At 38.1% G+C, this 24,801-nt stretch overlaps 1 protein-coding gene across 2 annotated transcripts in view; it reads right to left on the bottom strand.

Annotated features, from left to right (window-relative positions):
• Positions 1-24,801, bottom strand: part of CPPED1 (calcineurin like phosphoesterase domain containing 1) — an 83,545-nt gene that overhangs the window by 18,551 nt on the left and 40,193 nt on the right. The window contains exon 3 of one of the 2 annotated variants that reach the window (XM_067551355.1): positions 13,340-13,762. The exons of the other annotated variant lie outside the window; for it this stretch is intronic. Within the exon in view, the coding sequence (XP_067407456.1) occupies positions 13,340-13,762 (423 nt within the window). The remainder of the gene's footprint in view (positions 1-13,339; positions 13,763-24,801) is intronic. 2 annotated transcript variants of the gene reach the window in all.

Here is a 24,801-nt window from a genome sequence, read left to right as displayed (position 1 = left end):
TGAACTGAAGGGCATATCCCGAGAACTACGCTGAGGACCCAACGGTTCGAGGTGATATTTTACCACTCGGCGTAGAAGGGTCTTAGCCTGTCTGCAAATGGAAGGAGTGGATCCGGGAGAGAGGTAGTGGTAATTATTTTTTGTAGGTGGCCCCCTTAGAGGGTCCTTGCTAGGAGACTGCGGATGAGTTGGAGCAGTTACGTCGTCCGAACCCCCTGCTCCTTTCTCAGCCCCTATCGGGCTGAGAGGGTCTAGGCAATGGTCTAGGGGGTGGCTGTGTCTGGCGTCGGGGCTGCGGCCAAGACTGACGCTTCGAGGCCTGGGGAGTGTAGAGTCCCAAGGAATGGAGCATGGCTCACGTCGGTTTTTCCAAGAACAGGCCCGCCCCATCAAAGGGCAGGTCCTGTATAGATTGCTGCACTTCTTGGGACAGCCCCGATGACTGCAGCCACGCAGAACTCCTCATGGCTATTGCAGAGGCCATGGCTCTGCTAGCAGTGTCCGCAGTGTCACTGGTGGTTTGCAACGCTGCCCCTGCCACCGTGACGCCCTCTTCCAGGATCGTGACAAAGTCCGCCGCTTGGTCCTGGGGCAACCCCACTGCGAACCGCCTCATGGACTCCCAGAGGTTAAGACTGTACCACCCTAGGAGGGCCTGGTGGTTCGCAATCCTGAGCTGCAAAGCCCCGGTGGAGTAAACTTTTCTCCGGATTTATCAAGTTTCTTATTATCCTTCTTTTTTTTGGCGTGGTGTCTTGGCCACCTTGCCTGTCCCACTGGTTGGCGGCATCCAGCACCAAAGTCCCCGGGGCCGGGTGTGTAAATAAAAACACAAACCCCTCTGCCGGGACATAATATTTTTTCTCGGCGCACTTGGATGTGGGGGCAACTGAGGCAGGGGTTTGCCACAGGGCCTTGGCCAGCTTAAGTCCCTATCATGTACAGGTAGGGCCACCCTTGATGGTCCTGCTGACCCAACAACCCTGAAGAGGGGATCCTCCTCCTCGGATAGCTCCTTGAGTTCTAGGTTCAGGTTGGAGGCCATCCTTTTCAGGAGCTCCTGGTGTGCCCTGAAGTCTGGGCGGAGCACCTTGTGGTCTCTGGCGGAAGAGGAGGATTGTTGAGGGGGCGCAGCGGAGGGTCCCTCCTCAGGGTCTGATTCCTCCTCTGAGGAATGGCCCTTAGCCTGTTGGCTTGGTGGGGGGCAGGGAGGGGCACCGGCTGCGCCATTGAGGATGGGACTGACAGAGTTCCCTGTCCCATCTGTGCCCCCATAGGCCCCAATAAGGCCACTGCCAGGGCTCTTGCGGCCACCCCGGTGCCGGCATCAGTACTGGCTGTGGAGCATCATGAAGGTGGTGGGTGCCCTTGTCTTTGCGGTACCTGGAGCCACTGGACCCGTGCCGACGATGCCTTCGGCTTTTGCTGCTCTTAGTTGGGGACCGGCCTCTCGATGACCCTTTCAGTGCTGTGCTGGTGAAGGGCTTGGTGCTGAGGTGCGGGAGCCTCATATACTGCGGCATGAGTGTGGTCCTCCAGGGGGCGCCTGAGCCGACCCCAAGGGGCATACTAAGGGGAAAAAAGTTCCGGGAACCAGTGCAGGGTGGCGTGCACTCACCTATATTGGAATGGATATGAGCAATCACTCGAAGTAGAACTTAAGTGCCATGGGGTTTAGGTGGAGCTGAGTGGGCATTTTCAGACGGTCAGGAAGAGGTCAAATGTTGAACATTGGTGCCTAAAGCTCTTTGTGGATCCTGTGGTATCTAATTTCAGGCACCTACATTTGAAAATGTTGGACAAAAATGCATGTTATATCTTGAACAAAGCAAAAGAACAGGTCTCTGCTATATTTTAATAGAAGTCTAATGGATGAAACCCTCTTTCTTTAATAATGCACTTTGGGTTGTTTTTTTTTTTATTCAATCAACTTACACTCAACTTATTTTTGTTAGTTACCATAGGAAGCCAGTCTGAACCACTCAATGCAATAATACTAAGATGAGAAGCAGGCAATTTACTTTTCTCTTACTTTTGATCTTGAACATAAAAAGAATCTTATAAGATGCGTAATGTGCTCAAATTTAATTTATTCACTTAGAATGTTTTCCTAAAGTAGTACTGTCAAATTATTATTTCACAAATACATTCTAATCCCTATTTGAAAGAATGCTGCATTTTGTCCAGGCATCATTTAATGTCCTGCTTCAAAGTATGTTTGGATAAATTAACGACAATGCTGTGTAACTTGCTATGCTCAGAGTGCTGCCAGCTATGTTAGAGAAAGTATTGTGATTAAAGCAGTGGATGGTTGCTAACTCTTCATGTTGCAGGTGTGTTGATTTCTGAACTAGACATTTGGTAGAACCCTCTGGCACCAAGAGAGGGAGTACAAACCAATCATAAACCACTGTACCAAGAATTCTCCAAACATTGGCTCCTTCACAAGTGTAATCAGTTTATGAAAATCAAAATTGTTACGTAATACCAGAAGGTTTTACAGAACCTGCTCACAAAAACTAGGACCTGTTACAGCAATTCCTATTCATGCATATTAGACCACTCATAAAAATAAAAGTATATAAAGTGCTCAGGAAAGCATGAGATTAAATGCACTGGGCAGAGACAAGAACAGTACAGGTAAGCATAAAATTGTATACAGTACTTATCTTTGCTGATGCTACCCCAATGCTGATCTGCGAAACTATTGTACCTATATTTTTATATTACATCTATCATGATACCAGAATGTCTTACAAAAATTTAAATAAGCTGTGAGCGATCTACAAAGACACCCATTTAATGATTCTCTTTCCCTGTCCAGAGGAAGATAGAGAAGTTCTAACAAAAACCAAACTTGTCATCCCATGTTCTTCTTTCCCCACTGAGAGAAGAAACAGAATCAGGAGGTTTTACTGTTTGGGCAGTGCTCTCTCTCTCTCAGAGTGTATGTGTGAGAGAGAATGCATATTGAATATTAAATGTGAAGGATATGTCATAACTTTGTACTGAAGGTGGTTGGATTTGTTATTACCTTCAGCTGTAGGAAGGTACTGTGCAGCAGGTGTTATAGGCAGTTCCAGATCTGTGGGCTGGCTGTTGAAAAAGCTCTGTCTTTATTTGAACTAGTCTTACATGACCAATGAGAGTTCCATCATCTCAGAGAATCATAGCTGCCTATTTCCTATAACTGATCCAAGTCATGACCATCTCTCAAACAGAGCCTAACAATCATGCAGAGATCTGTCAAGATTTATGATGCTGACAAAGTGTCCACTAGCACTAAACTCACTTTTGATTGAAACATGATTTTAAATCAGGTCTTCAAGACATGAATCAATCAGCTACATCACCATGCCTCTAGCTATCTGAACTGAAACTACACTAAGACAGTGTATAGATGCCTAAGAAAATTGATGTTCTCTCCTGTAGACCGAAGATGAACTTTCATAATCATCTGAACACAAAATTAAAAGTCTAAAAACAGGGGGTGTCAAACTCATTTGCTATGGTGGGTGAGATTTGAATTAAATGTACTTCAAGTGGGGCATACAAACCATAAATCGAAATACTAGGCACAACCATTTTTATGTATTATATTTTATTTGCTAGATATCAGCGATATAAAAAATGCAGTACATTCACTTCTACAACTACTACTATTTTACAATTAAAGGAATCGATCAATGATTAAGAATTATAGTACTGCCCAATGCCCCAAGACCACATTGTCCCTCTCTCGCCTTTTGGAGTGCTGTGTCTCGTGCACACAGCACTCCATTTGCTGCCGCCAGAGTACACAGATCTCGCGGCAGCACGCGCTGCCATGACATCTCATGGCATTGTACTCTCTGGTGGTGTTGCATGCTGCCACGACATCTCACACCATTGTATTCTCTGGTGGCAGCGCACGAGCGCGTGCCACCCCCAACGCCGTGAGATGTTGTGGCAGTGCATGCTGCCACCAGGGCTGAACCAAAAAGGTTGGTGGGCCATATCCAGCCAGTGGGTCGGGTGTTTCACACTCCTGGTCTATAAAGTCCTGAACTTTCTTTAAAATAGTGCCTAAATACAGGGCTTGATTCTGATCTCACTAACAGTGGGTAAATCAAGAGTAACTCGATTAAGTTATTAACTTAACAGTTGTCCTAGTGTAAAACCATGTCAATAGGTTTTTGTTTTTGTTTTTTAAACGTCAACAAAAGTGGTCACATTGACTTGATTCTGACCAGGCAACAGGATTTTCTGCTTCCAAAAGAACTCTGTGTTTTTTCTAATTATGCTGTCCTAGTAATGGACTTTAAATGAGTTTCTGCACATCAATTCTGTGAGCACAGAAACCCATTAGCAGCATCTGCTTCATGGCATATTTAATCAACAGACACTGTGTAGTTTTTCTTCAAAAGATACTTAAGTTGTCGCAAAATTTTGATAACTGCATTTCTTGAAAATCTTTATCCCCGAAGCACGTTTTAAAAGTTTCTTGTTTTTATTCTAATCAATTTAAACATTGCTTTGGCTCATATTTTCAGACTGTATGTATTATACAGTGGGACAGGTAACAGAAGGGTAAAACTGTTTCAGAAAGTAGCGTGCAGTTTATGTAATTCAAAACACCCTTTATGTAGATGCTTCATCAAACAAAAATCACATTTTGGAGAAATATTCATGACAAAAGCACTATATGAATGCCCTGTTCATTTTTGTTCTGTTAGAATTCCTAAGATTTTCTTATATGATACATATTTTCAAGGGGAATTAAAAACAATGCTTTTAAATATTTTTGCCTCCCCCATAAATACTAATGCATCAGAGCCTAGTTTCTAAAATCAAAAGTTATTGAGCTACATACTAAATAAGAAACGAGTATGGGGAGTGACAAGCTCTCTTTGGTTTGGATGTTTTTGAGCTGCAGTAGTTTTGTGTGAGGGATAATATTTATCAGCAGAGCCTCTTTTTTTTCTTAGCTCTGTTCTATCACCCAAAACAGTAGGTTAAATTAAAGGGGCCTTTCTGAAAGAGAAGGTCCGGTAGATCCTATTAAACTAGCTGCCTGACTTACTGGGAAAGCATAGATATATGAAGCCTGCTGTAAGTGTGGTGCCAGGGAGTTTCTACTGTACAAGATTCAGAAATATGTACAGTTGTGAAGAGTCAGGGTCTGATCCTGTGATGTGCATCAATGAGACAATGAGAGTTGAGGGCACTTTAGCACTGGTCTGTTTTTGGTTCTTGGATGCAGAAATGAAACAGAAAATTATAAAGTTAAATGTTTTTACCAGAGATTGATTGAGCTTCCTGTTACTTGGAAGTGAATGTATTCATTTTATCTATGCTATTCAGGGGTTCTAATACCACATCCACCATCATGATATCAATTAAATTTTGATGCACTGTAAATGCAATTACCTATGGTCTAGATCAGGGGTTTTCAGCTGGGGGTCTGTGTACCACGGGTGTGGTCTGCAGATGATGTCTAAGATTTTGGTGTGCACCTCCATTTGAAATTTTTTAGGTGTCTACAAATGAAAAAGACTGAAAACCACTGCTTTAGATTCCAGAGTCTAGTTATATTTTGACTCCCTTTCAACGGACTCCATCTCCCCCATTGTTCTCAATGCACCTGTATATCTATAAGATGCCTCTGTGTTACCTATTTTCTGTATTACTGCATCTGAAGAAGAGAGCTGAAGTCTCTCGAAAGCTTATGCCTGCAAATATTAAAATTGTTAGTCTTTAAAGTGCCACAGAACTCTCGTCGTTTTTGCTGAAACTATTTTTAAAATGAGTAACCAGACATGAATTACTCTGTAGGTTTTAGTTGTTGTATTATAAATACAATTGACATGTCAAAGTGTGCTGCAGGATTTCTGATGGAGGAAATCATCTATCCTTTGTGGATATGAACAAACAGTTTATAATACTGGGGAATCCCAGGACAATCACAAGCCACCTACAGTGCACTGTTGTGACAAAAAATTATATGAACCTAGGTCCTTTAGTCCTGAGATATTCCTTCTCCTTCAGGGCCTAGCAGTAATGTTTGATGTTTCACAACTACTAACTTTACAACATTTTAAGGAAGGTAAAAGTGGCCAGGTCAGAATTTTAAAGAATTAGAAACAATGAATGAAAATTTAGGTAGCTAAAATGTAGTTAGAAATTAAATCTTCAGTACCCTAAAATGTAACAGATGACAGACGAGGAAAGGTTTCATCTTTGAGTAGAAACCACATGTTGAACATCCTAAAGTAGTAGATTCCTGTCAGCAAGGGAGCTGAGTGAGGTTATTTAGAATTTTAAAACTGCAGCACCATCTTCTTCTAATGAAATATTATCTTACTTACAAATAAACCCTGTAGAATATCAGTTCTGCAGCACCAGGGAAGGGCTAAGCATGATGATGACATAATTGCACTATAGAAGCAGCCCTGGAGGGTAATTCTATCAAAATAATTACATCCCAGTCCTGCCTTATTGTTTAATTATACTTCTGTGATTCCAAGACCCTTCCCCCTTTACTCAGTACTGTTCTACTCTCATATTCCCTTTCCCCAGGATCACTATTGGCATTTCAACATTGCCAATATTTATTTTATGGTCAGGGAAGAAAGTGCCCACCTGCATCTTTCTGAACAGACCTCAGTTCCTAAAGATGCGCATGACATGCAGCTTTTCAGACCACCCCACATTGATGTCGGTGAAGCATCCCCTGTGATCCACAAGGGCTTGCAACACCATTGAGAAGTATCCCATTTGATTTATGTACTCTGTGGCAAGGTGGTCTGGGGCTAAAATAGGGAGGTGCGTGCCATCTATCACCCCCTACAGTTTGGGAACCCCATTGTGGAAAAGCCTTCCACTATGTCCTCCACGTTTCCCAAACTCATTACCCTTCTTAGCAGAAGTCTGTTAATGGCCCCGCATACTTGAATCACAGCTGCTCCCACAATGGATTTACCAACTCTGAATGGATTCCCAACTGAGCGGTAGCAGTCTGGAGTTGCTAGCGTCTACAGAGCGATGGCCACTCTCTTCTCCATTGTCAGAGCTGGTCTAAAGCGAGTATTCATGCATTTCAGGGCTGGAGAGAGCTCTCAGCAAAGTTCAAAGAAAGTGGCCTTTTGTGACCAGTACCCGTGGGGTGAGGGGGACACAGCCCGCACCTCCCTCCCTTGCTCTGCACAGCACATCAGGAGTTACACCCCTCCCTGTAGTTTAGGGCAGGCAGAACTACTTTGCTGTTGCTGTAGAGTAAGTTCTCCATGAGGAGTTATTTGAAAACTTCTTGGAGCTTTGAAAGGGGACGGGCAGATGGCTGTAGGGCAGCAGAGTTCAAACTGAGCAGTCACAATGGGCATTATGGGATATGTCTGGAGGCCATTTACAGTGCTATAACCAAGGGCAGTGCCTACACTGATGCTGTGTCGCTTAAATTGCTGAAAAAAGCTCTACGCCTCTCTTCGAGGTGGTTTTACATTGTCAAAAACAAACAAACAAACAAACAAACAAAAAAAAACAAAAAAACAGGGCAGTGTTGTCAGTAAGGGGATGAGTGTAGTGTACACACCAGCACTGTTTTGCTGGAAAAAAGGTGACTTTGGTCAACAAAACTCTCTAGTGTAGACCAGCTCTCAGAATACTAAATGTTTGCAGGATGGGATACTTAAATTGAACTGCAGTTATATTTTCAAGTCTCAGCACTATATGCAATTTACTGACAAAACTATGCTTATTTAAATAAAATAGAGGCACAATTAATTGTGTTTTGTAGGAAATAAAGGATTGAACAAATTAGTTGGTTTCTTAAAATTGAACAACTAATATGAAGGGGCAAGGTTTCAGCTGGACCTGCACTCAGTCTTTCACATGTAAAACTGTATATACATACACTTGAGCACACACTAAAAAAATTTGACCAACTGAACACGCATACAACTCCTTTAGAATCCATTGGCTCCAATTGATCGTGCAGGTAGAAATCCTAACATTAGGTTAGATTAAGTACTTTTCACTCCATGCACTTTTTTTTCCCACCTGCACTTAGCCAGAGAAAGAATGTGTGTGTACAAAACCTTTGCAAACAGAAGCCTAAAATTCAGAAGTTTAGCATTATGGTTTCAGAAACAAATATCTATTTGCTGATATTTGCTTTCTATTTTGCTTTGAGTTGAGCTGGTGTACTATTACATTTCAAATAAAAAATTTCTTTAACTAGGCAGGAAAAAGGGATACTTTGTTAGTTATACAGTTATCTGTATGGTTTAATTTCATAAAGTAATAGTACACATTTACAAGTGCCAGATCTTAAATTTATAAATATTTATCATAAGGACATGATTTTTATCTTTAATTAGCCCAACTGTTACGGACACTTCTAATGTGAGAAATGTAATTCAGCATTTCGCACCAGATGTAGTTTCTGCCAGTTAGTCTTTTATCTTTCCTTGTAATGAATGAAATATTGAAGTCAAATTAAAAACATTATGTTAACATGTAACTGATTATTGGAGTAACCACACCAAATCTGAGCTCTATATTTGAAAAGGATATTGAGGTTTCTGAAATCAAGTTAATTAATCTGAAGAACCTTTATGCAATATGTGAATGCTAAAAACACCATTTATTTCCTAAATATCTTCATGTGTTTTTTCTTCATTTATAGTACAACCAAGGTTTTGTTGCTTACGGTTACATAGCCCTTTATTAAATGCAAATGTTTTCCCCACGTTCTCTGGCAATTTCTTCCCATTCTTCCTCCAACATTAAAATGACTTTTTGGTATTTAAGAGTTTTCCATTTTCCCTAAAATATAGTAATAGATGTGTAAATTGTGATTGTTTTGGGCCTGATTCATGATTTTGATGATAGCAGAATCATACTCATTTCAAGGCTTACCCTCATTCCCAACATACCTCTCCAAAAATAAAAGAGACTTAAAAACATGGAAAATATTCCAAGTTCAGACAAAAATACCTTGTTAACCTTTACAGAAGATAATTCCGTACTAGAATTTTTCATCATTACAAACTATCCTGTACAACTTTCAAGTCATTTCTACTAAGGCAGAGAAAAGTACTAGAACACTGGAGGGAAGGATATTGGAGGGGTGTTTAAAAGAAACCTTTCATTAAAAAAACAGAATAATTCTCAGACTAGAGTCAGAAAATTAGAATAAATATTAAGTGATCTGAAAATTAACCTTCTTAATCGGCAAGAGCCAGAGTGGTTAAAAAGACCAAAAAGCCCCGAGTAGACTGGGACTTCCTTATCTATTGTCTCTCTCTCTCTCTCTCTCATTTCTCCTTGTATGTATGAAGTGAATTATGGGGAAAACCAATTTCATAACCAAAGACATGCTGAAACAGATTAACTCTTGGGAAAAGCATAAAGACAGAAAATAACTGGTGCCACTACATATCTGTGCTACCATAACTGTTTTTTATACTCATACAAAGAAGGTTCTTCAAGAGAATAAAAAAATGGAAGCAGAATGCATTCGTTACTAAGGAAACTCAGAACCACACCGAACTCACAATTTTTGATTCAGAGAATTTTTCACAGTTTACTCAGTTGAGCTGTTGTATTGCTAGCTTCCTAGCGCTTTGTCCTCATTTCATTTGTTTAATTAACACAAACGTTTGACTGACTGTTTTAGTTATTAAATCATTTACTCGTTCTGTAGAATACGTCAAAATTAAAGTATCTGAAAGTGAGCCAAACAGAAGGTGCCTCTTATTATTTGGGGGTAGCTAGGGGACTTGCTCATTAGAGTGATCTTTTTTATCACTCACTGTCTCTTTTTTCCATAAATTAAAGCGAGCCTAGTGCTCTGTTGAAGTTTTAAAATTTAAATATTGGCTTTTTCATACAGCTACCAATATGCGTTAGACAAATGAAAATTAAATATCACTATGAGAAAAGAAACTATAAAAAAGCCAGAGGATGCACCAAGTTAAACCCAATAGCCATGTACTGGTTTATGTTATCTTATCTGAACAGCTAGCTCTCAGCAGTGTTAACTTGGTTGCAACCAGCCAGAAAAAGGAATGATTGACCTTTATATACTAATAAAAGTTTCAATCAACCAAAGTTTCAGCTTAATGGCAGAAGACTATGCAAACTGTAGTTCTGTGAAATATTCTGATAGGGAGAAGCACTATACAATGTGAACTTTAAAAGGCAAGTGGAATGTTAGTTTTCAGTAACACTATAATGCACAAGTGCCTAACTCAGTATCATTTACCAGTTACAATGAAGGCATTTTATATAAATTAATTCAGATTTCAAAGAAATAATGTCACAAGAATAAAATGGTACCAAATGCTAGTAAGTCAAATGAATTATGATAAACTTGGAAGACAACAATGCTTTGACTCTACATTAACGCTTATTTACCTGCAGAAAACTTACATGACAGTCATTTCATTTTAGTAACAATATCTCACACTTACTGGGGTACGTTTTAGAATACTTTAAAACAATCCCTACATTTGTACAGATATGAACAGCTCTTTAAACCATCCTCCACCCTCATAAACAGAATGGTATATTGTATTTTTCTTTAAAAATGCTAAACAATTTAATTCAAAGATTAAAAGGACAAGTTGGAAGGATATTTTAAACATGAACCTCCACTTTGATCTTCCAGGCCAGTCTTGAAAGTTGATATATCTCATATTGTTTTCCATCCCTCTAAAAATATATATATATATGGGTCCTGCTGGCAGCAAGGATCTAATAACTAAATAAATGTGGCAGAGTATGATTTGGTAATAATGCATCTGTGAAGTACATTGCAATGTCTGTGAAGCTCTGTGATAGAACAGGTTTACATCTGAATAGTACAAAGGGACAGTTTGTTTATTGTAAAAAATGTATTTTAAAATGTTAACATTCAAAGATGCAGTGATAGTTTCTGGGTTTAGAAAGAAAATATTGACATTTATTTATGGAGTGAACATACACACACAAGCATAGACTTAAAAACCCCAGTAGTCTAACACATGTATGTGAAATTCTGGATCAGCAACCTTGACAGATGCTTTAGAACAAACATACCTATTCTTTTTTTGCTATTGGTTAACTCAGAGCACATTTTAAAAATGGACTATGAAGCTAAAGAGATCATGATAAATATATGGTGATAGACAGCAATGACATTTATTGTTACTGCAGCTCTTCTGTTTATGGGGAGAGATAAAATGGGAGATGTCCGGCTGAGAGGTCACAAAGGTCAGCTGAACCTACCCCCACAAACTCCTCTTTGCTATAAGTAAGCTTTTACACAGGTCAGGCCAAACATTTGTCAATCACATCATTCTGACCAAGACTTGAATCAGTATTATCTAGTGTTTTACTCATATGGGATACAGACTATTCTTTGGAAGTAATTTTTAAAAATATTACACACACACGGCAGTGGGAGGCTTCAACCCATGAGATATGGTTTAGTCAGACAATCAAGTGTCTTGGGACCTTTCTCTTTTACACCCTTGTCAAATAGGCAGCCCAAACTAATGGCTGTCAAGGAAGGATTATTTATTTCAGAGGGAAAAATAATTTTCCTACTGTACGTAGTTCATTTTTATTACTCCAGTCAACTGCATTGTTCTAAATGCTATACAAACACATTAGGAACTGCTGCCATGAAAAGTTTATAATTTAAAAGACATTACATGTAAAAAGATAGAGGGAAAAGAAGAGATTCACACCGGGTAATCAAGGTGATAGTAGTCACATATCTTACTACCTTTTAAAATAAATATTACTTAATTTCTATTCTAGTTATAAAAACATAACCTGTTGCCCACCTAGTATACATTACCTCTAATTACTTTTCTTTTTACAAGGCTAGAAGTATAAAATTTCCCTTCCTATGCCAAACCCAAAGCAAAGTTCTTAACCCAAACTCTACCCAATGTCCACTGAGACAATGATTCCCAATCTCATTTTAACAGCTCAGGACTTGTCTACATGACCACTAGTACATAGCAAACTGGGGTGTTAATCTACCCACACTAGCTTGCCATGCACTACATGTCTGTGTGGACCCTGCTGCCACGCATGAAAAATATTATAGTGCGCTTTGATCTACCCATTTGAAACGGGAGTAGATTAAAGCATGCTGCATAACTTTTAGTGCATAATAGCAGGGTTCATATGGACACAGAGCGTGGCAGGCTGGTGCAGGACAGATTTATGCCCCAGTTCACTGAGAATTAAGTATTCATATAGACAAACCCTCAGTGCACCTGCCTGTCATCAGAAAAGAGCAGAACTGATATCACAGGCTCTTAGGTCTGTAAACGTGTGAAGTAACTGAAGAGTCTTCAGACAACTGTGGGTTCTGGCCCTGTTTCTCAGCGGTGTTAGGGCTTAGCATAGTAGATTGCTAGGGAACAAGTCCAGGCTTGGCAAGCAGGTAGGCATGTAGGATGGGGAAATATCTCAAATTTTTTCCATCATTCACTATTTGCAAACTGAAGTATAGTGTTGATGTGGCAAATGTGATACCGGGATGCAGGAGCAACAGACTGGCTGGGAATATGGATAGAAAAGCATAATCCAGGAACATAAAAGAAGGTAACAAGAAACCATGTGACCAGCATGAGAGAGTAGTTGCTTAGTGTACTTATGTATGTGGGATTCAAATGCCATGAAAAAAAGCTGCAAGACTTGGAAGACCCATGCTCTAGAACCAGCATACTCTATTGACCCTCTGTCCCAGTCAAATTGATTCTCCAAGGCCACTATTAGTATTGATCAGGTGGAGAGAGTCAATCATAGGAAGCAAGAATTCTTTTTACTTTGACTAAACATGGCCTGTATCCTACCCATGGTCTAAAATCAGTCCAATGTGGGGATGGAAGGAGTTCCAAAGTCATTTTTATGTTCATAAAAATGCAAGTGCTAATATTTCTCTGCTTTACCAAACACTTCGGGGCCTGATCCTCCACTCCCTACTCAGGAAAGATACCTAATGGCTTCATATTCAATCAACCAACCATCTTGACTGACAGGTCATGCAGATGAACCTGTATTATATATTCAAGGGAGTTTCTCCCTTTTGGAAAATCTGAGCTGCAGCAAAGTCAAATAATTCTGAAAGACTACAACAGTCAAGTTCTTTAATGGTATAAATCTCTTTCAGTGACTATGATAGCTGACTGGACTATGAGAAGTAATAATTTTTGGGCTATGGGAGTTATCAGGCAAATAAACAATATAATTTTTTTTAAAAACAAGAAATTGAAATAAACATTATTGTATCCTAGGATATGAGCTGCTCACATCAAAGTGCTGAAAAGAAAAATCAGCTAAATGCAAAAAGTAATACCTGCTTTATGAAACTTTTCCATAAGCTCATACCGAACGGTCTTCTCCAAGTTAAAATAGTCATGGTCTTCATCCGGGTTTTGTAGAAATAGAGGAATATGTTGAAATACTATTACATGTTTACACTTCCGTTTTTCAGCTACAGCCAGTTGCCCATTAAGCCACTCATCTTGGGCCTGCTTCAACTCAGGGCATTTAGAGGAATCGAAGTATAACTGAGAGTTAAGCACAAGAAAGAAAACTCCTCCGACCCAAAAACTGAAGTAGTCATCTCCCCAGTGCTTGCAATAATCATCTATTGTTTCTGGTGTTGGAATGTTGCCGATGTCATGATTTCCACTGACAAATACCAATGGAATGTCTTGGTCAATGTTCTTCAGGACATTTTTCAAATCTCGTTCTTGGTCCTTCCGCCACTGAGTTCCTATGAAAAGAACCATTGAGTTATTTTATCAGGATATTATCTTTTATGGTTATGCTACCCTCTTCCACCACCACCACTTATTTTGTTTATACAGACAGCATGGATAGTAAAACCAAATGACACTATTATACTGATAAAGCAAATTTGCAGCAGACAAAATGTAAAATGTTGTTCTATAACTATATTTTAATGTATTCATCAATCATCTAAGCTCAAAGCCTTCTCTGCTCTCTGTTTCCTTCATGCCTCCCTCCTTCCTTCCATGGCCAGTATCCTGCCATTCTCTGTACTTTTCAATGCATAACATTGCCAAAGACAATCTACAGATTGCCCAACAATAGAAGCCATAAGATGTGTGGTCAGTATTTTGCATCAAACACATCATCTCTCACCCCCCCCCCCCTTTTTTCCTTCATTTTTTTCCATAATACAATGATAATCCATTGAGGAAAATGCAGAATCATTTGCAGATGTAATTCAAGTTCGTGTACATGGTAGCAATTGATGAAACATCTGGTTTATACTTTATGGCTAGATAAAATAATGTGGTTTTTGTTCCTTACGAGTACTACTTCAGCAAAAACATAATTAGTGTCTTATAGAAACTCATTTAGATAATACAGGAGTGTTTTAACAATTGAGATAACATGGGATTAATTTCAAGGAAGGGTAATTGTGCACTTCAATTTGTTTTTTTTCCTCCCCATGCTGACTTGTAAGATGCTTGTCTAAATACTGACAGGAAGTCCTATTACTTTTGGGACAATGTCACTAAAAGTTAGGAAAATGTGTTTTTGAAGTGTGTTTTTATTTATTTTACACTAAATAGGAAGGAAAAGTTTGTTCTGCATTTAAGAAAAGAATACTTTTTAAATATAGAGAGTTGCCATGTGTTTATTATACATGGATTAAAATATATTTATTTAAAAAACAAAACAAAAAACAAACAACATTTTTTCCCTAAAGGAACAATGATACAAAGATATATTTCACATAGTTGGATTTTCAAATCTAAGAAGCTATTTTTATAATCCTGGGTTTGAATTTTTAAGTCTTATTTAAAAGGAGGTCTGAATGGAGACTCATAATGCACCACTGACCATAATGTAACAACTGTGCAAAACAGGTTAAATTAAACAAATTAAGAATTCTCACTACATAGATTTTATATAAAATCTGTTACAAGTTTTTTTTTTTTTAATTGCACCTATCACTATAAGGTTTATAAGTTTTCTTTTCCTTGCTTCTTAAAAAATTCTAGGGTCTGATGTAGCCACGACTTTAAATACATTTTTACTAGTGATATTTAAAAAAGGAATTAAAAATTTAACAAAACCACAAGCTTAGAATACTTTACAATGTTCATTTTGAAACTTTAACAAACGATAGTTTACTCTTGTGTTTTACTGCTATCACTAGAATTCTGTACAGGGGGGAAAAAACTGGAAAAATGTAATTGGGTACATGATGGAAAAAGCCTCGACACTATTGACAGCAATGCAATGGTTTCCTCAATTAGTATTATTTATATAGAAACACAGATGTAGAGGGTGCCTTATAATAATAAAAATTATCCATCAAAACAAAAAACAATGTCTCTGCCTCAAAGAGCGTGGGTGATTGTATTATGTGCTCAAAGAATAATTTTAGAATTAAATACTTGGTTCCATATTTTTAGTAAAGGTCCAGAAAATGTATATATATTTGTTTATTTTTAAAAAATGAGACCAAGGAAGAGTAAAGGTAGCAGTGCCTGTATGCAACAGAAATGGAGAGCTAAGGACCTAGATATTATTTATATTACGGTAGCATGTAGAGGCTTCACCAAGGTTGAGCATCCTTGTACAATGCCCAGGACAAATACAGAGAGAGTCCTTTAGTGAAGAGCTTACAATTTAACTAAACAAGATGGAAAAAGAGTGAGAAGGCAACCGACTGCACAAAGGAACAGAGAAATAACATGTCCAAAGTCCAAGTCATGCAGCAGGGCATTGGCATAGCAAAGAATAGAAGCCAGGTCTCCTAAGTCCCAGTCTAGTACCCTATTCACTGGATCATACTGGGTTTTAGTACACAAAATGACCCACACAGTGGTCACTATATAGCTCGTGGACATAGCTGAAGAGGACAACAAGGAAGAGACAAAGGTAGCAGCACCTTTGGATCCGGTACTGACAGTCTCTGAAGCAGCTGCTGCATCGAATAAGTGTTTATTCTGGATGAAGAGTCAAGAGAACACTGACTACCTGCACACCTTGCTCCTCCAAAAGTTATGCATGCAGAAAGTAGAAAAATTAAATAGCACTAAAAAGCGGGCATCTATAACAGAGTTCTTTGCTGTACTGTAGTGGATGACTGTGACTGCCTATGATTCTATATTCAGCGTGTGTTGTGTGAGCTAGTATTTCCTAGCAACCCAATTTGTTTGTGCTTATCTACTTTTCAATAAATATGCACTCTCTTACTAAATACAGTAAGTGATAGTCTGACATCTTAATTTTGTTTCCTTCACTGTTTATTCAATGGCCTCTCAATTATCCGAACTCTCAATTACCTCAATAAAATCTATATCCCCCATGCTACTTGGATGAACAGGAGTATACTGTATATAGTCTAGTAGTATCAACATAGTGTTCACCATGGGGAAAGTTAAATAAAAGCGAAGTGATATTTATTAGTCTTGTATTTTATTGTAGTGGTTTCTTGAAGCGTGAAAATGGCAGGGGGAGAGGAGAAGGAATGCTGGAAGGCATGACAGGGAAACTTGACTTGGGAAGTGTCAGGATGGATATAGCTAAAGTAATGAAAAATTCATTTTTGTTCTGTTTATCCTGGAGTTATGTCGTCACAATGCCTTGGGGTCACAAGCTACACCATACTATGTTGATGTTATATATTATGTTCTGTACATACAGCTTTACTCTAAGATAAATGACTTTAAAAATTAATAGCCCATGAAGAATAGTTTTGCTTTTAAAGAAAAAGAAGCTAGAACTGTGTATAGTTGTCTGCAATTTTCCTCCGAGCTTTCCGTTCTACCGTTTTTTGAAAGTTGAGTGACATAAGCAAGAGTACAAAGGGGAAATGCTAAGATCTCTGTTGCAGTATATCTTTGTATGGTAAATTACTATTTGTTTAAACATTTCCAATATTCTATCATATATTGCTCCAAAAAGTCAAGACAACCTTTCTTCTCTCACTTAGAGCAGCTCTCAAGAAAGGAAGAAGTCTGTTTTGCAAATGTCTTTGCCAAAGCTTGCTGCAGTCAGCAGGAGTAGTATTTGAAGTTTATTCTGCAAAGGTAATAATCCTTTTGCTAATAATCCATATTGCAACTGACCTTGGTAGCACCGTAGAAGGCACCTGTATATATAAAAATTATCTTTTTCAAAAGCATTAGGTACAAAAATGCTTTAACACACCACATAGCTTAGGGCCACAGATTTGTGTTCTGTAAAAGTTTTACTGTGAATTCTGCATCAAAAAGGCAACTCTTCATTTCTGTTAGAGTTCACCCTCCTTCACAGCATTACAGGGAAATTATGCAGTATAGATCTTCTTTCAAATTGATGCTATTTTTGTAAGCCTTCACTACCATGATACCATGTCCTGTTGATCAGTACATAAACTTTATGGTGGGTATACCTTTCTCAGGTAGCCAGTACCAGTAACACTACTGGCTGCAATCTTCAGCGCTTAGTCTAGGTGAGCTGCATCTGGATATCTCCCACTGATATGCAGCAATGATAGTGAGAAGTGGTTTTCTTTGAGACCTGGTGGCTGTCTAGCAAAAGCACCATATTACTACAGTTTTTCTGATCAGTGGAGGAGTCCTGTTATCCAGGTTAGTGGTTACAGGTCCCAGCATCCTACAGTTTGGGTGCTTACTAATCAAACTAGTCAACTATGGGTATGGACTCATACAACCCTACTGGCAATAGGGTTGACACAGCACAACATAGAGATAGACTTTCTATTCTGCACAATATCTCTATAGGACTTCCTCCAAGATCAGAAAGGAATTTCTAATTGGCTTTGTCCTGCTCAAATTCGGTTTTAGTGTGACACTGAGCCAGCGTAGGTTAAACAACCAACAAGCTGAGTGACCCAAAAATCAACCTTTAATGACCTATTAGGATAAACAAGGCCATTCCTTGTAGACAGTTAGCAAAGCCATGTTAATTAGACTAGAGTTCTTAAAATATAGGCCTGTATTTTTAGAGGATTAAGAATAGATACTAATTGTATGTGTCTGTATTTATCTTATTAGAAGTTAACAATGTAACCAGATTAGCTTGTGGGTGCTAATTCTTTTTCATGTCTTAATTACATTATATTATGCATGTGGATGGTTCAGTTATCCTTAAGATCAAAGATGTAAGATACTGCAGGAAATAATATTACTTACATTGTCTTCATTTTAAATTGTCTATGCCATAATGGAATGCTTTGAAGAATGGCTAATTTCCTTATGCTAATTAATACTACTAGTTTACCTGTGTATACATAGGTAATAGAAGTTTAGCTTCAAAGCAGCAATATACACAGCCTATGCTTCATCCAGGAAGACTCCTCCTGTGAGGTTTGCTGTCAGCTGGCTAGAGAACTATAAAGGAAGTTTCGGGCCTGATCCTGTTTTACCTCAGATCCGCTTAAAGTTTGTCATGGAAAGGTCTAAGGCTTAAAGACTGAGGTCTCCAGGTTGACTCTGGATTATCCCTGCAAATTCTCACGGAAGAATTTGAACAAACTCTGCATGTGAACTATATATTGGACTATACCCTATTGAACTGATTCTAGAAGGACTTTTACAAATCAGCTGCAACAGGGCTGCTATGAAACTGACCTAAGAACTTTATTCGTATCTGTATGTTTTTAATAATCTTGTAACCACTGTAACTTTTTTCTTTTCGTTTTAACAAATCTTAGATTAGTTATTAAGACTTGGCTGTAAGTGTATATTTGGGTAAGATCTGAAATATTCATTGACCTGGTGGGTAACGTGTCCAATCTCTCAGGATTGGTAGAACTTTATATATGGTGAATAAGGTTTTAAATAACCCTCATTATATATATTTAGCTGTCTGAGTGGAAGCCAAAGACTGGATTGCTTAAAGAGAGTTGTACTTTGGCTTCTTGATAACCAGTAAGGTATTACAGAAATTTTGTTACTGGCCTGGTGAAATCTAATTATAGAATAAACCACCAGTTTTGGTGATTGTTTGCCCTATTCGTTGTAGTTTGCCCTTAGTAAGCATTTTCAGCTTGCCCCTCAGTGACCACGGTCACATACAGGGAGGGATTTTTGCCTCATGTGCCATTGTGTCTTCCTCAGAGAGAAATAGGAGAGAGAGATAATTGCCCAAAAAAAGGGTATTATTCTGTTTGAATCTATGATGAAACTATGTTCACCCAATTCTTTCTGGTGTTTTCTCCTGAGAGGAAGAAGGGAAGGAGAAAATCCTTACCTCAAAATTCACTCCAATGGAATATTCTACTCATGTGGCCCTTATATGTAAAAAGTCAGGCTGGCTATGGTATTGAAAATAAGGAAACGCAGGAAGAAGGAACTGTTCATCAGTATTTTGGTGTGGTTTGACTGATCTCAGACTTGAATGAAGCATGCCAAAGCTACGTCTTGGATTTTTCCTCTTTTCTGTAAGTAAGTGAACTAGACAAAGGTTTGGACTGACTGTATAATATTTTCCTCAAAGAGCTTTAAAGGGTAGCATCCAGTGTTATGTTTGGCACAGGCTGTACTTGTACTTTCCCAATCACTGTGAACACAGGAATGTCTTCTTGCCTGTCACTCAGGGCCAAAACCTGGGTGGCATCTTTGATTCAGATGTCTCTCTGTATCCTCACATCCAGCTTATGTCTAAATCTTGCCAATTCTTTCTGCATAACTTCTCTAAGATACACCCTTGCTTATCTGTCCACACAGCTGAAACTCTCATCCATGGTCTTATCTTCTCATTTACCACATCTTTCTCTCTAACAAAAGCTGTCTTGTCCCATTCATATCCATTCAGAATGCTGCTGCAAAGATCATTTTCTTAACCAGTTTCTTTGACCATGTCTCCACCCTCTTTACATCCCTCCTCTGGGTCCCCCTTCATCACAAACAAAATATTTGTCTTCACTTTCAGGGCCCTTCACAGCCTATCCCTATCTAATCCACTATTGAGATGTTGATGCCCTCCTCCCTTTAATTCATGATGCCAGTCTCCATCTCCCACTTGTTAAATTTTCAAACAAGCACCTTTGTACTTTCTTTCATGGTGCCACTCACACTTGAGAGGAAGTCCCAGTTAACATCCACAAAGCTACCTCATTATCCTCCTTCAAATTCTCCTTTGCTGTGATGTCCACAAAGAACCTGACAACCATTGGTGTGCTGAGACCACTGCCTATCATGCTGACTAATGCTGTCTGTTTTCTTGTACTCCCCCATCTGTTGGACCATGTTTTATACTTAGGCTGTAAACTCTTTAGGGAAGGGACCATCACGTTGTTGTGTTTGTACAGTTCCTAGCACAATGGTGTCCTGATTCATGATTACGGCTTCTACTCGCTACATTCATACAAATAACCCACACACTTTTGCAGCATTTTGTAACAATTCAAACTAACATATCCAAGAACAACATATTGGATATTCCACATCTTATAATCTTCATGTGGGCATTCTAAAATATATTCCTGCTGGGTTAAAGTCTGTGCTGTGATAGGCAAAATGTTTCATATCTTCTTTTTAGTAAACATGATAGTATATGTGTAACTGGTTAAACTGGAGATTGAAGTCCAAATATCACCCTGGAAATGGCTCTTATTTTTACTACTTGCAAAGACATATATATCTATTCACTGGGTAACTGAAACCATAATTTAATAAGACAGTACACCACCGGTACAAATTACCCATTGCTTCCTGATTTATAAAGACACCTAAAAGAACCTTCAGATTATTGTTCTACCTTTTGCTGTGAAAATAAATCACTATGCTTCATTTAAGCACATTCGGCTCTTCTATCCACACACATACCGTAGCAATTTAGTCCTTGCATATCAAATCATCAAGTGCAGCCCATCACTGCCAATGCTGTTTTTTATTCTTACAATGACAAGACTACCAAAATTACACAAAAGTTACAAAAAACTTCATAAAAAGCCACTGACGACGTAAATTACTAGTTTCCAATTGCTATCTTTATTCAAGAGACATGAAATAGAAGTTTACCTATGCAAATTATAAATATATTCTGAAAGTCAGTTACTGCTTTTCAAATAGCAGCTCATCAGCTTCAAGGTCTTCATAATATTTTTATCTCCTACTGAGGAATTATCAACATGTCTAATATCTACTGAAAATATTTTCACCAACTGTGGACCTAGTTCCATTACAAGCTTGATAAAAAAACCAACAATTTTCAATCAGAAAACTAAAAGTTTTTTGATGAAAGTGCAAAGATAGAAAGGGAAGTTTCTCTATTCTGGTGTCTTAGGCCTTGTCCATACTTACTGTGGCTTGCAGTCAGCATAGATATACATATAAATGACACTGGCAAACCACACTAGGGGGATGCAGCTTACACCAGCAAAAGAACTCAAACCTCTTCTCTGAACAGAATAAAATAGCAAACAGTCCCTGCACCAAAAAGTTTACAATTTAAATAGGCAAAACAGATGAATGGGACAGAATGTTGAACCAAGATCGTCCATGGTCTGTGGCAAAGTCAGGAATAGAACCACAGGACTCCCAGTCCAATACCCTACCCAACAGATCATGATATCTCCTACTGACTTCATGAAAACTAGTGCACAGACATCTCCCCATCTCACTTCAGCTTGATTAACTCTGAATCAAACTTGGTGCTGGTTGGACATGTACCATCATTGTCCAATGAGGAAGAAGTAGAAAACAATTTTCAGTTCAGATAGTCAGAAAAAAAGGACCTGTAATACACCCTTTCAAAATTTATAAAGTTTAAAACCAGACAGGGACCATTATGATCATCTAGTCTGACAGCCTGCATGACACAGGACATAGAATTTCACCTAGTGATCTTTTCTTAAAGTAAAGGAAAGTTCCATAAGACAAATGAGGAAGCAAACACTATATGACAGTTACTGTACTGTATAATGTGCCAGGAAAATGGTTTGTTATGCGATAAAGACAGTATATATAAACTACACCTCATTACTCACCCAGAAAAGTCTGTGCCATATCGAAGTTTTCTATTTACTCACTACTCAACATTCTACTTTGGAATAACAGGGCCTTCTATACCTGCATAGTTAACATAACTACAACTCTTGGAAACTCTTGTTTTGGAGACATGCTTATAGAAATTAGCCTTCTGCTAACTGAGCTTTTCTCAAATGACACAAAAATATTAACCCTTACATTCACATCTCCCCTTTTAAGAAGTATTACAACCATTCATATCACAAACAAATAGGCTTGTTACCTTTAAAACATGGCTGCCAATTACGTATAAATATTTTTGTAGATTCTTAGGTACTACAGTGAGGGTGCTGCTTAACAGCCTGAGAGAATAATATATGGAACCAAATGTCTTTGGGCTGGGAATTGCTGCCATTGGCTCAATAAATACTTATAGCTAAACTATCTATTCCTATACTAAAGAAAAAGTAAAGATGAGGTGAAAAACTTAATTTTACTTTGATGGATGAAATTTTTACTAGGATATGGAGAAAAAAAATCAAACTAGCATCTTCAAACACCTGATCTCAGTATACATCAAAAGAAGATCTTAAAATAAACATTATTAGCAAGACTGCCCAGTTAAACTAACCAACTCTGCAAAGTAAATATACATCTAAGGTTTTAAAAGAAAGTTGATAGTATATTGTATTATATATTCATATAGTTAAAGACTTATCACATCTGAGCTTAGGAAGAGTGTGTTAAGATTATGTTAAAGTCAACAAGACTCTTCAGGACACAAGTTCCACAACAGCAGATCTCATTGCAGAATTGGGACATAGCACATGAATAAAGTGAGAGCACATCTGCTCAACACATACAACTCTTTTCCACTGCACTATGGCTGCGTTGCTCCCATAAGCCAAAAATATATTGTCAAAGAGGTAATTGAGTGTATTTCATACTTCCCTGCTCTTGGGCTGATTAGAGCAAATAAAGTTTTCATACTAAGTTATTTGGAGGTCATGAGCACTTCATTAAGTTTTACTGAGATCTGAATAAATATTTTCATAGCAAATTATAAAAATGTATTATATTTGCAAAGGAATATAAAACCCCTGTGGCAGTTTTTGCTCCATCTAGAAAGCAAGCTCTTTGGACATTACAAATTATCAATGGGCTCAGGGTTTTGGGAAAAAATAATCAAGAGTTCTTTGGATTGGAGTTCCATTATATCTAAATCATCAAAGTTTGTGATAGTTTTAGCTTCTTCCTAATTAGCAAAAAATGTAATAATAGCACACACAGAGTCACAGGAAAAATGTGTTCAGACAGTTTATTTAAGTTACCTTATTTGCAGAAGATTATATTAAACAGAACACACCTGCGCATTTCATCAGCAGTAAATCAGTTCACAATGGCAGGGACAGACAAATGACCAGTTTAAAAAACAAACAAACAAACAAAACCCTGACATGTTAATATCCCACAGTTATTCTCCCACAATGACTCACTTAGAACTTGAGCAGTTTAAACATCCAAGCAAACACTTTTCTAAATATCACCTCTGCAGTCTCAGCCTGGTATCTGAAAAATCAAGCTGTACTCTGCTTCATACTCCATCACAAAACACCACTCCACAAAGATCCTGGGATCAGAATTTCACTAATGATTTTGCTGAAAATACATGAGGTGAAATAGACTACAGCTGGCTGCTCCATAGCTGTGCAATGGTGATGGTAATTAAAAAACAAAAACTTGTTTCTGTCAGTAAACTAAGCAGATCAGCTCTGAGACAACAAAAAGAAGTAAATGCCTGTTCTAAGGTAACACATTTACAGTCACTTTTGAAAGTCATCATCATATTTTAATAATTGGAAGTATGGTTTTTTTAAAAATCAGAAGCCACAGCAATATGGGCCATATAAGGAGACAAATCAAATTAATAAGCATTTATGCTGTCAACTTTTGGATGGGAAAGGGAAACTTTTTTTTTTTAAAATAAACTATTGTATTGTTAACGAAAATAAAATCCCTATTTATTAAAGCAGACCTTATAAAATAAGTCTGTATCCCTTTGGGTAAGCTGTACAGCTTCAACTGTATATATATATTTTTCCTCACTCTGTTGCACACTGAATAAAATACGTTTTTCAGACCATTCTACAAAGCAGATGTTGTTTCTGCTTGTAAATTCAGGAGCCTGGGGCTTTAAGGTTAACTGTCTTTGAGAAACTACCATTCTGCAGAAAGCCATTTTTATATACTTCATATTTAAAGAGCAGTACTCAAAACACAGATATGTTTAACTGCTGCAGTTGCACACCAAACCCAGATGCTTAAAAAAAAATCCCTTCAGTAGGTCTCTCAGGGTGGACTGAAAAAGAATGGTTTTAAAACATTATACTGATTATAAATTGAAATTAAATCTTAGATCTAGCTAGATAATAGCACTATCAACTTTGATATTCTTTAATTCTAAAGCCCTCTCTTCTGAATGTAATTAACATCACTCTCCACAGTACATGTACCATGGTTTGTAAAAAGACACTTTCACACAAGTATTGTATAATTAAAAAAAAAAAAAAATATCAATGTGCCTAATTCATCTTGTGTCCTGATCTTCAAAAGTTATTGAGCAGTAAAGTCAGTGGGAGCCGTAGTGATTTAGAAATGAGGCCATTTATCTAGCTACCTAAATATGAACTGAGAAGCCTAACATTAGTCACCTATTTTTGAAAATCTTGGCAAATATTACCATTATTCCTTTTCTCAGATGGAGAACATCCACCAATTCGGGATTACTGAAAGCCTTGCCCAATTTTGGGAACACACAGAAGCAGTACAAAAATGTTATTTGCTGTGCAAG

This window comes from Emydura macquarii, unplaced genomic scaffold (assembly GCF_026122565.2).
Source record: "Emydura macquarii macquarii isolate MOO-44397 ecotype Brisbane River unplaced genomic scaffold, CSIRO-AGI_Emac_v2 contig_1348, whole genome shotgun sequence".
Classification (NCBI taxonomy): Eukaryota; Metazoa; Chordata; order Testudines; family Chelidae; genus Emydura; species Emydura macquarii.
Note: the sequence above shows the minus strand (reverse complement) of the source record. Positions and strands in the feature narration are given on the sequence as shown.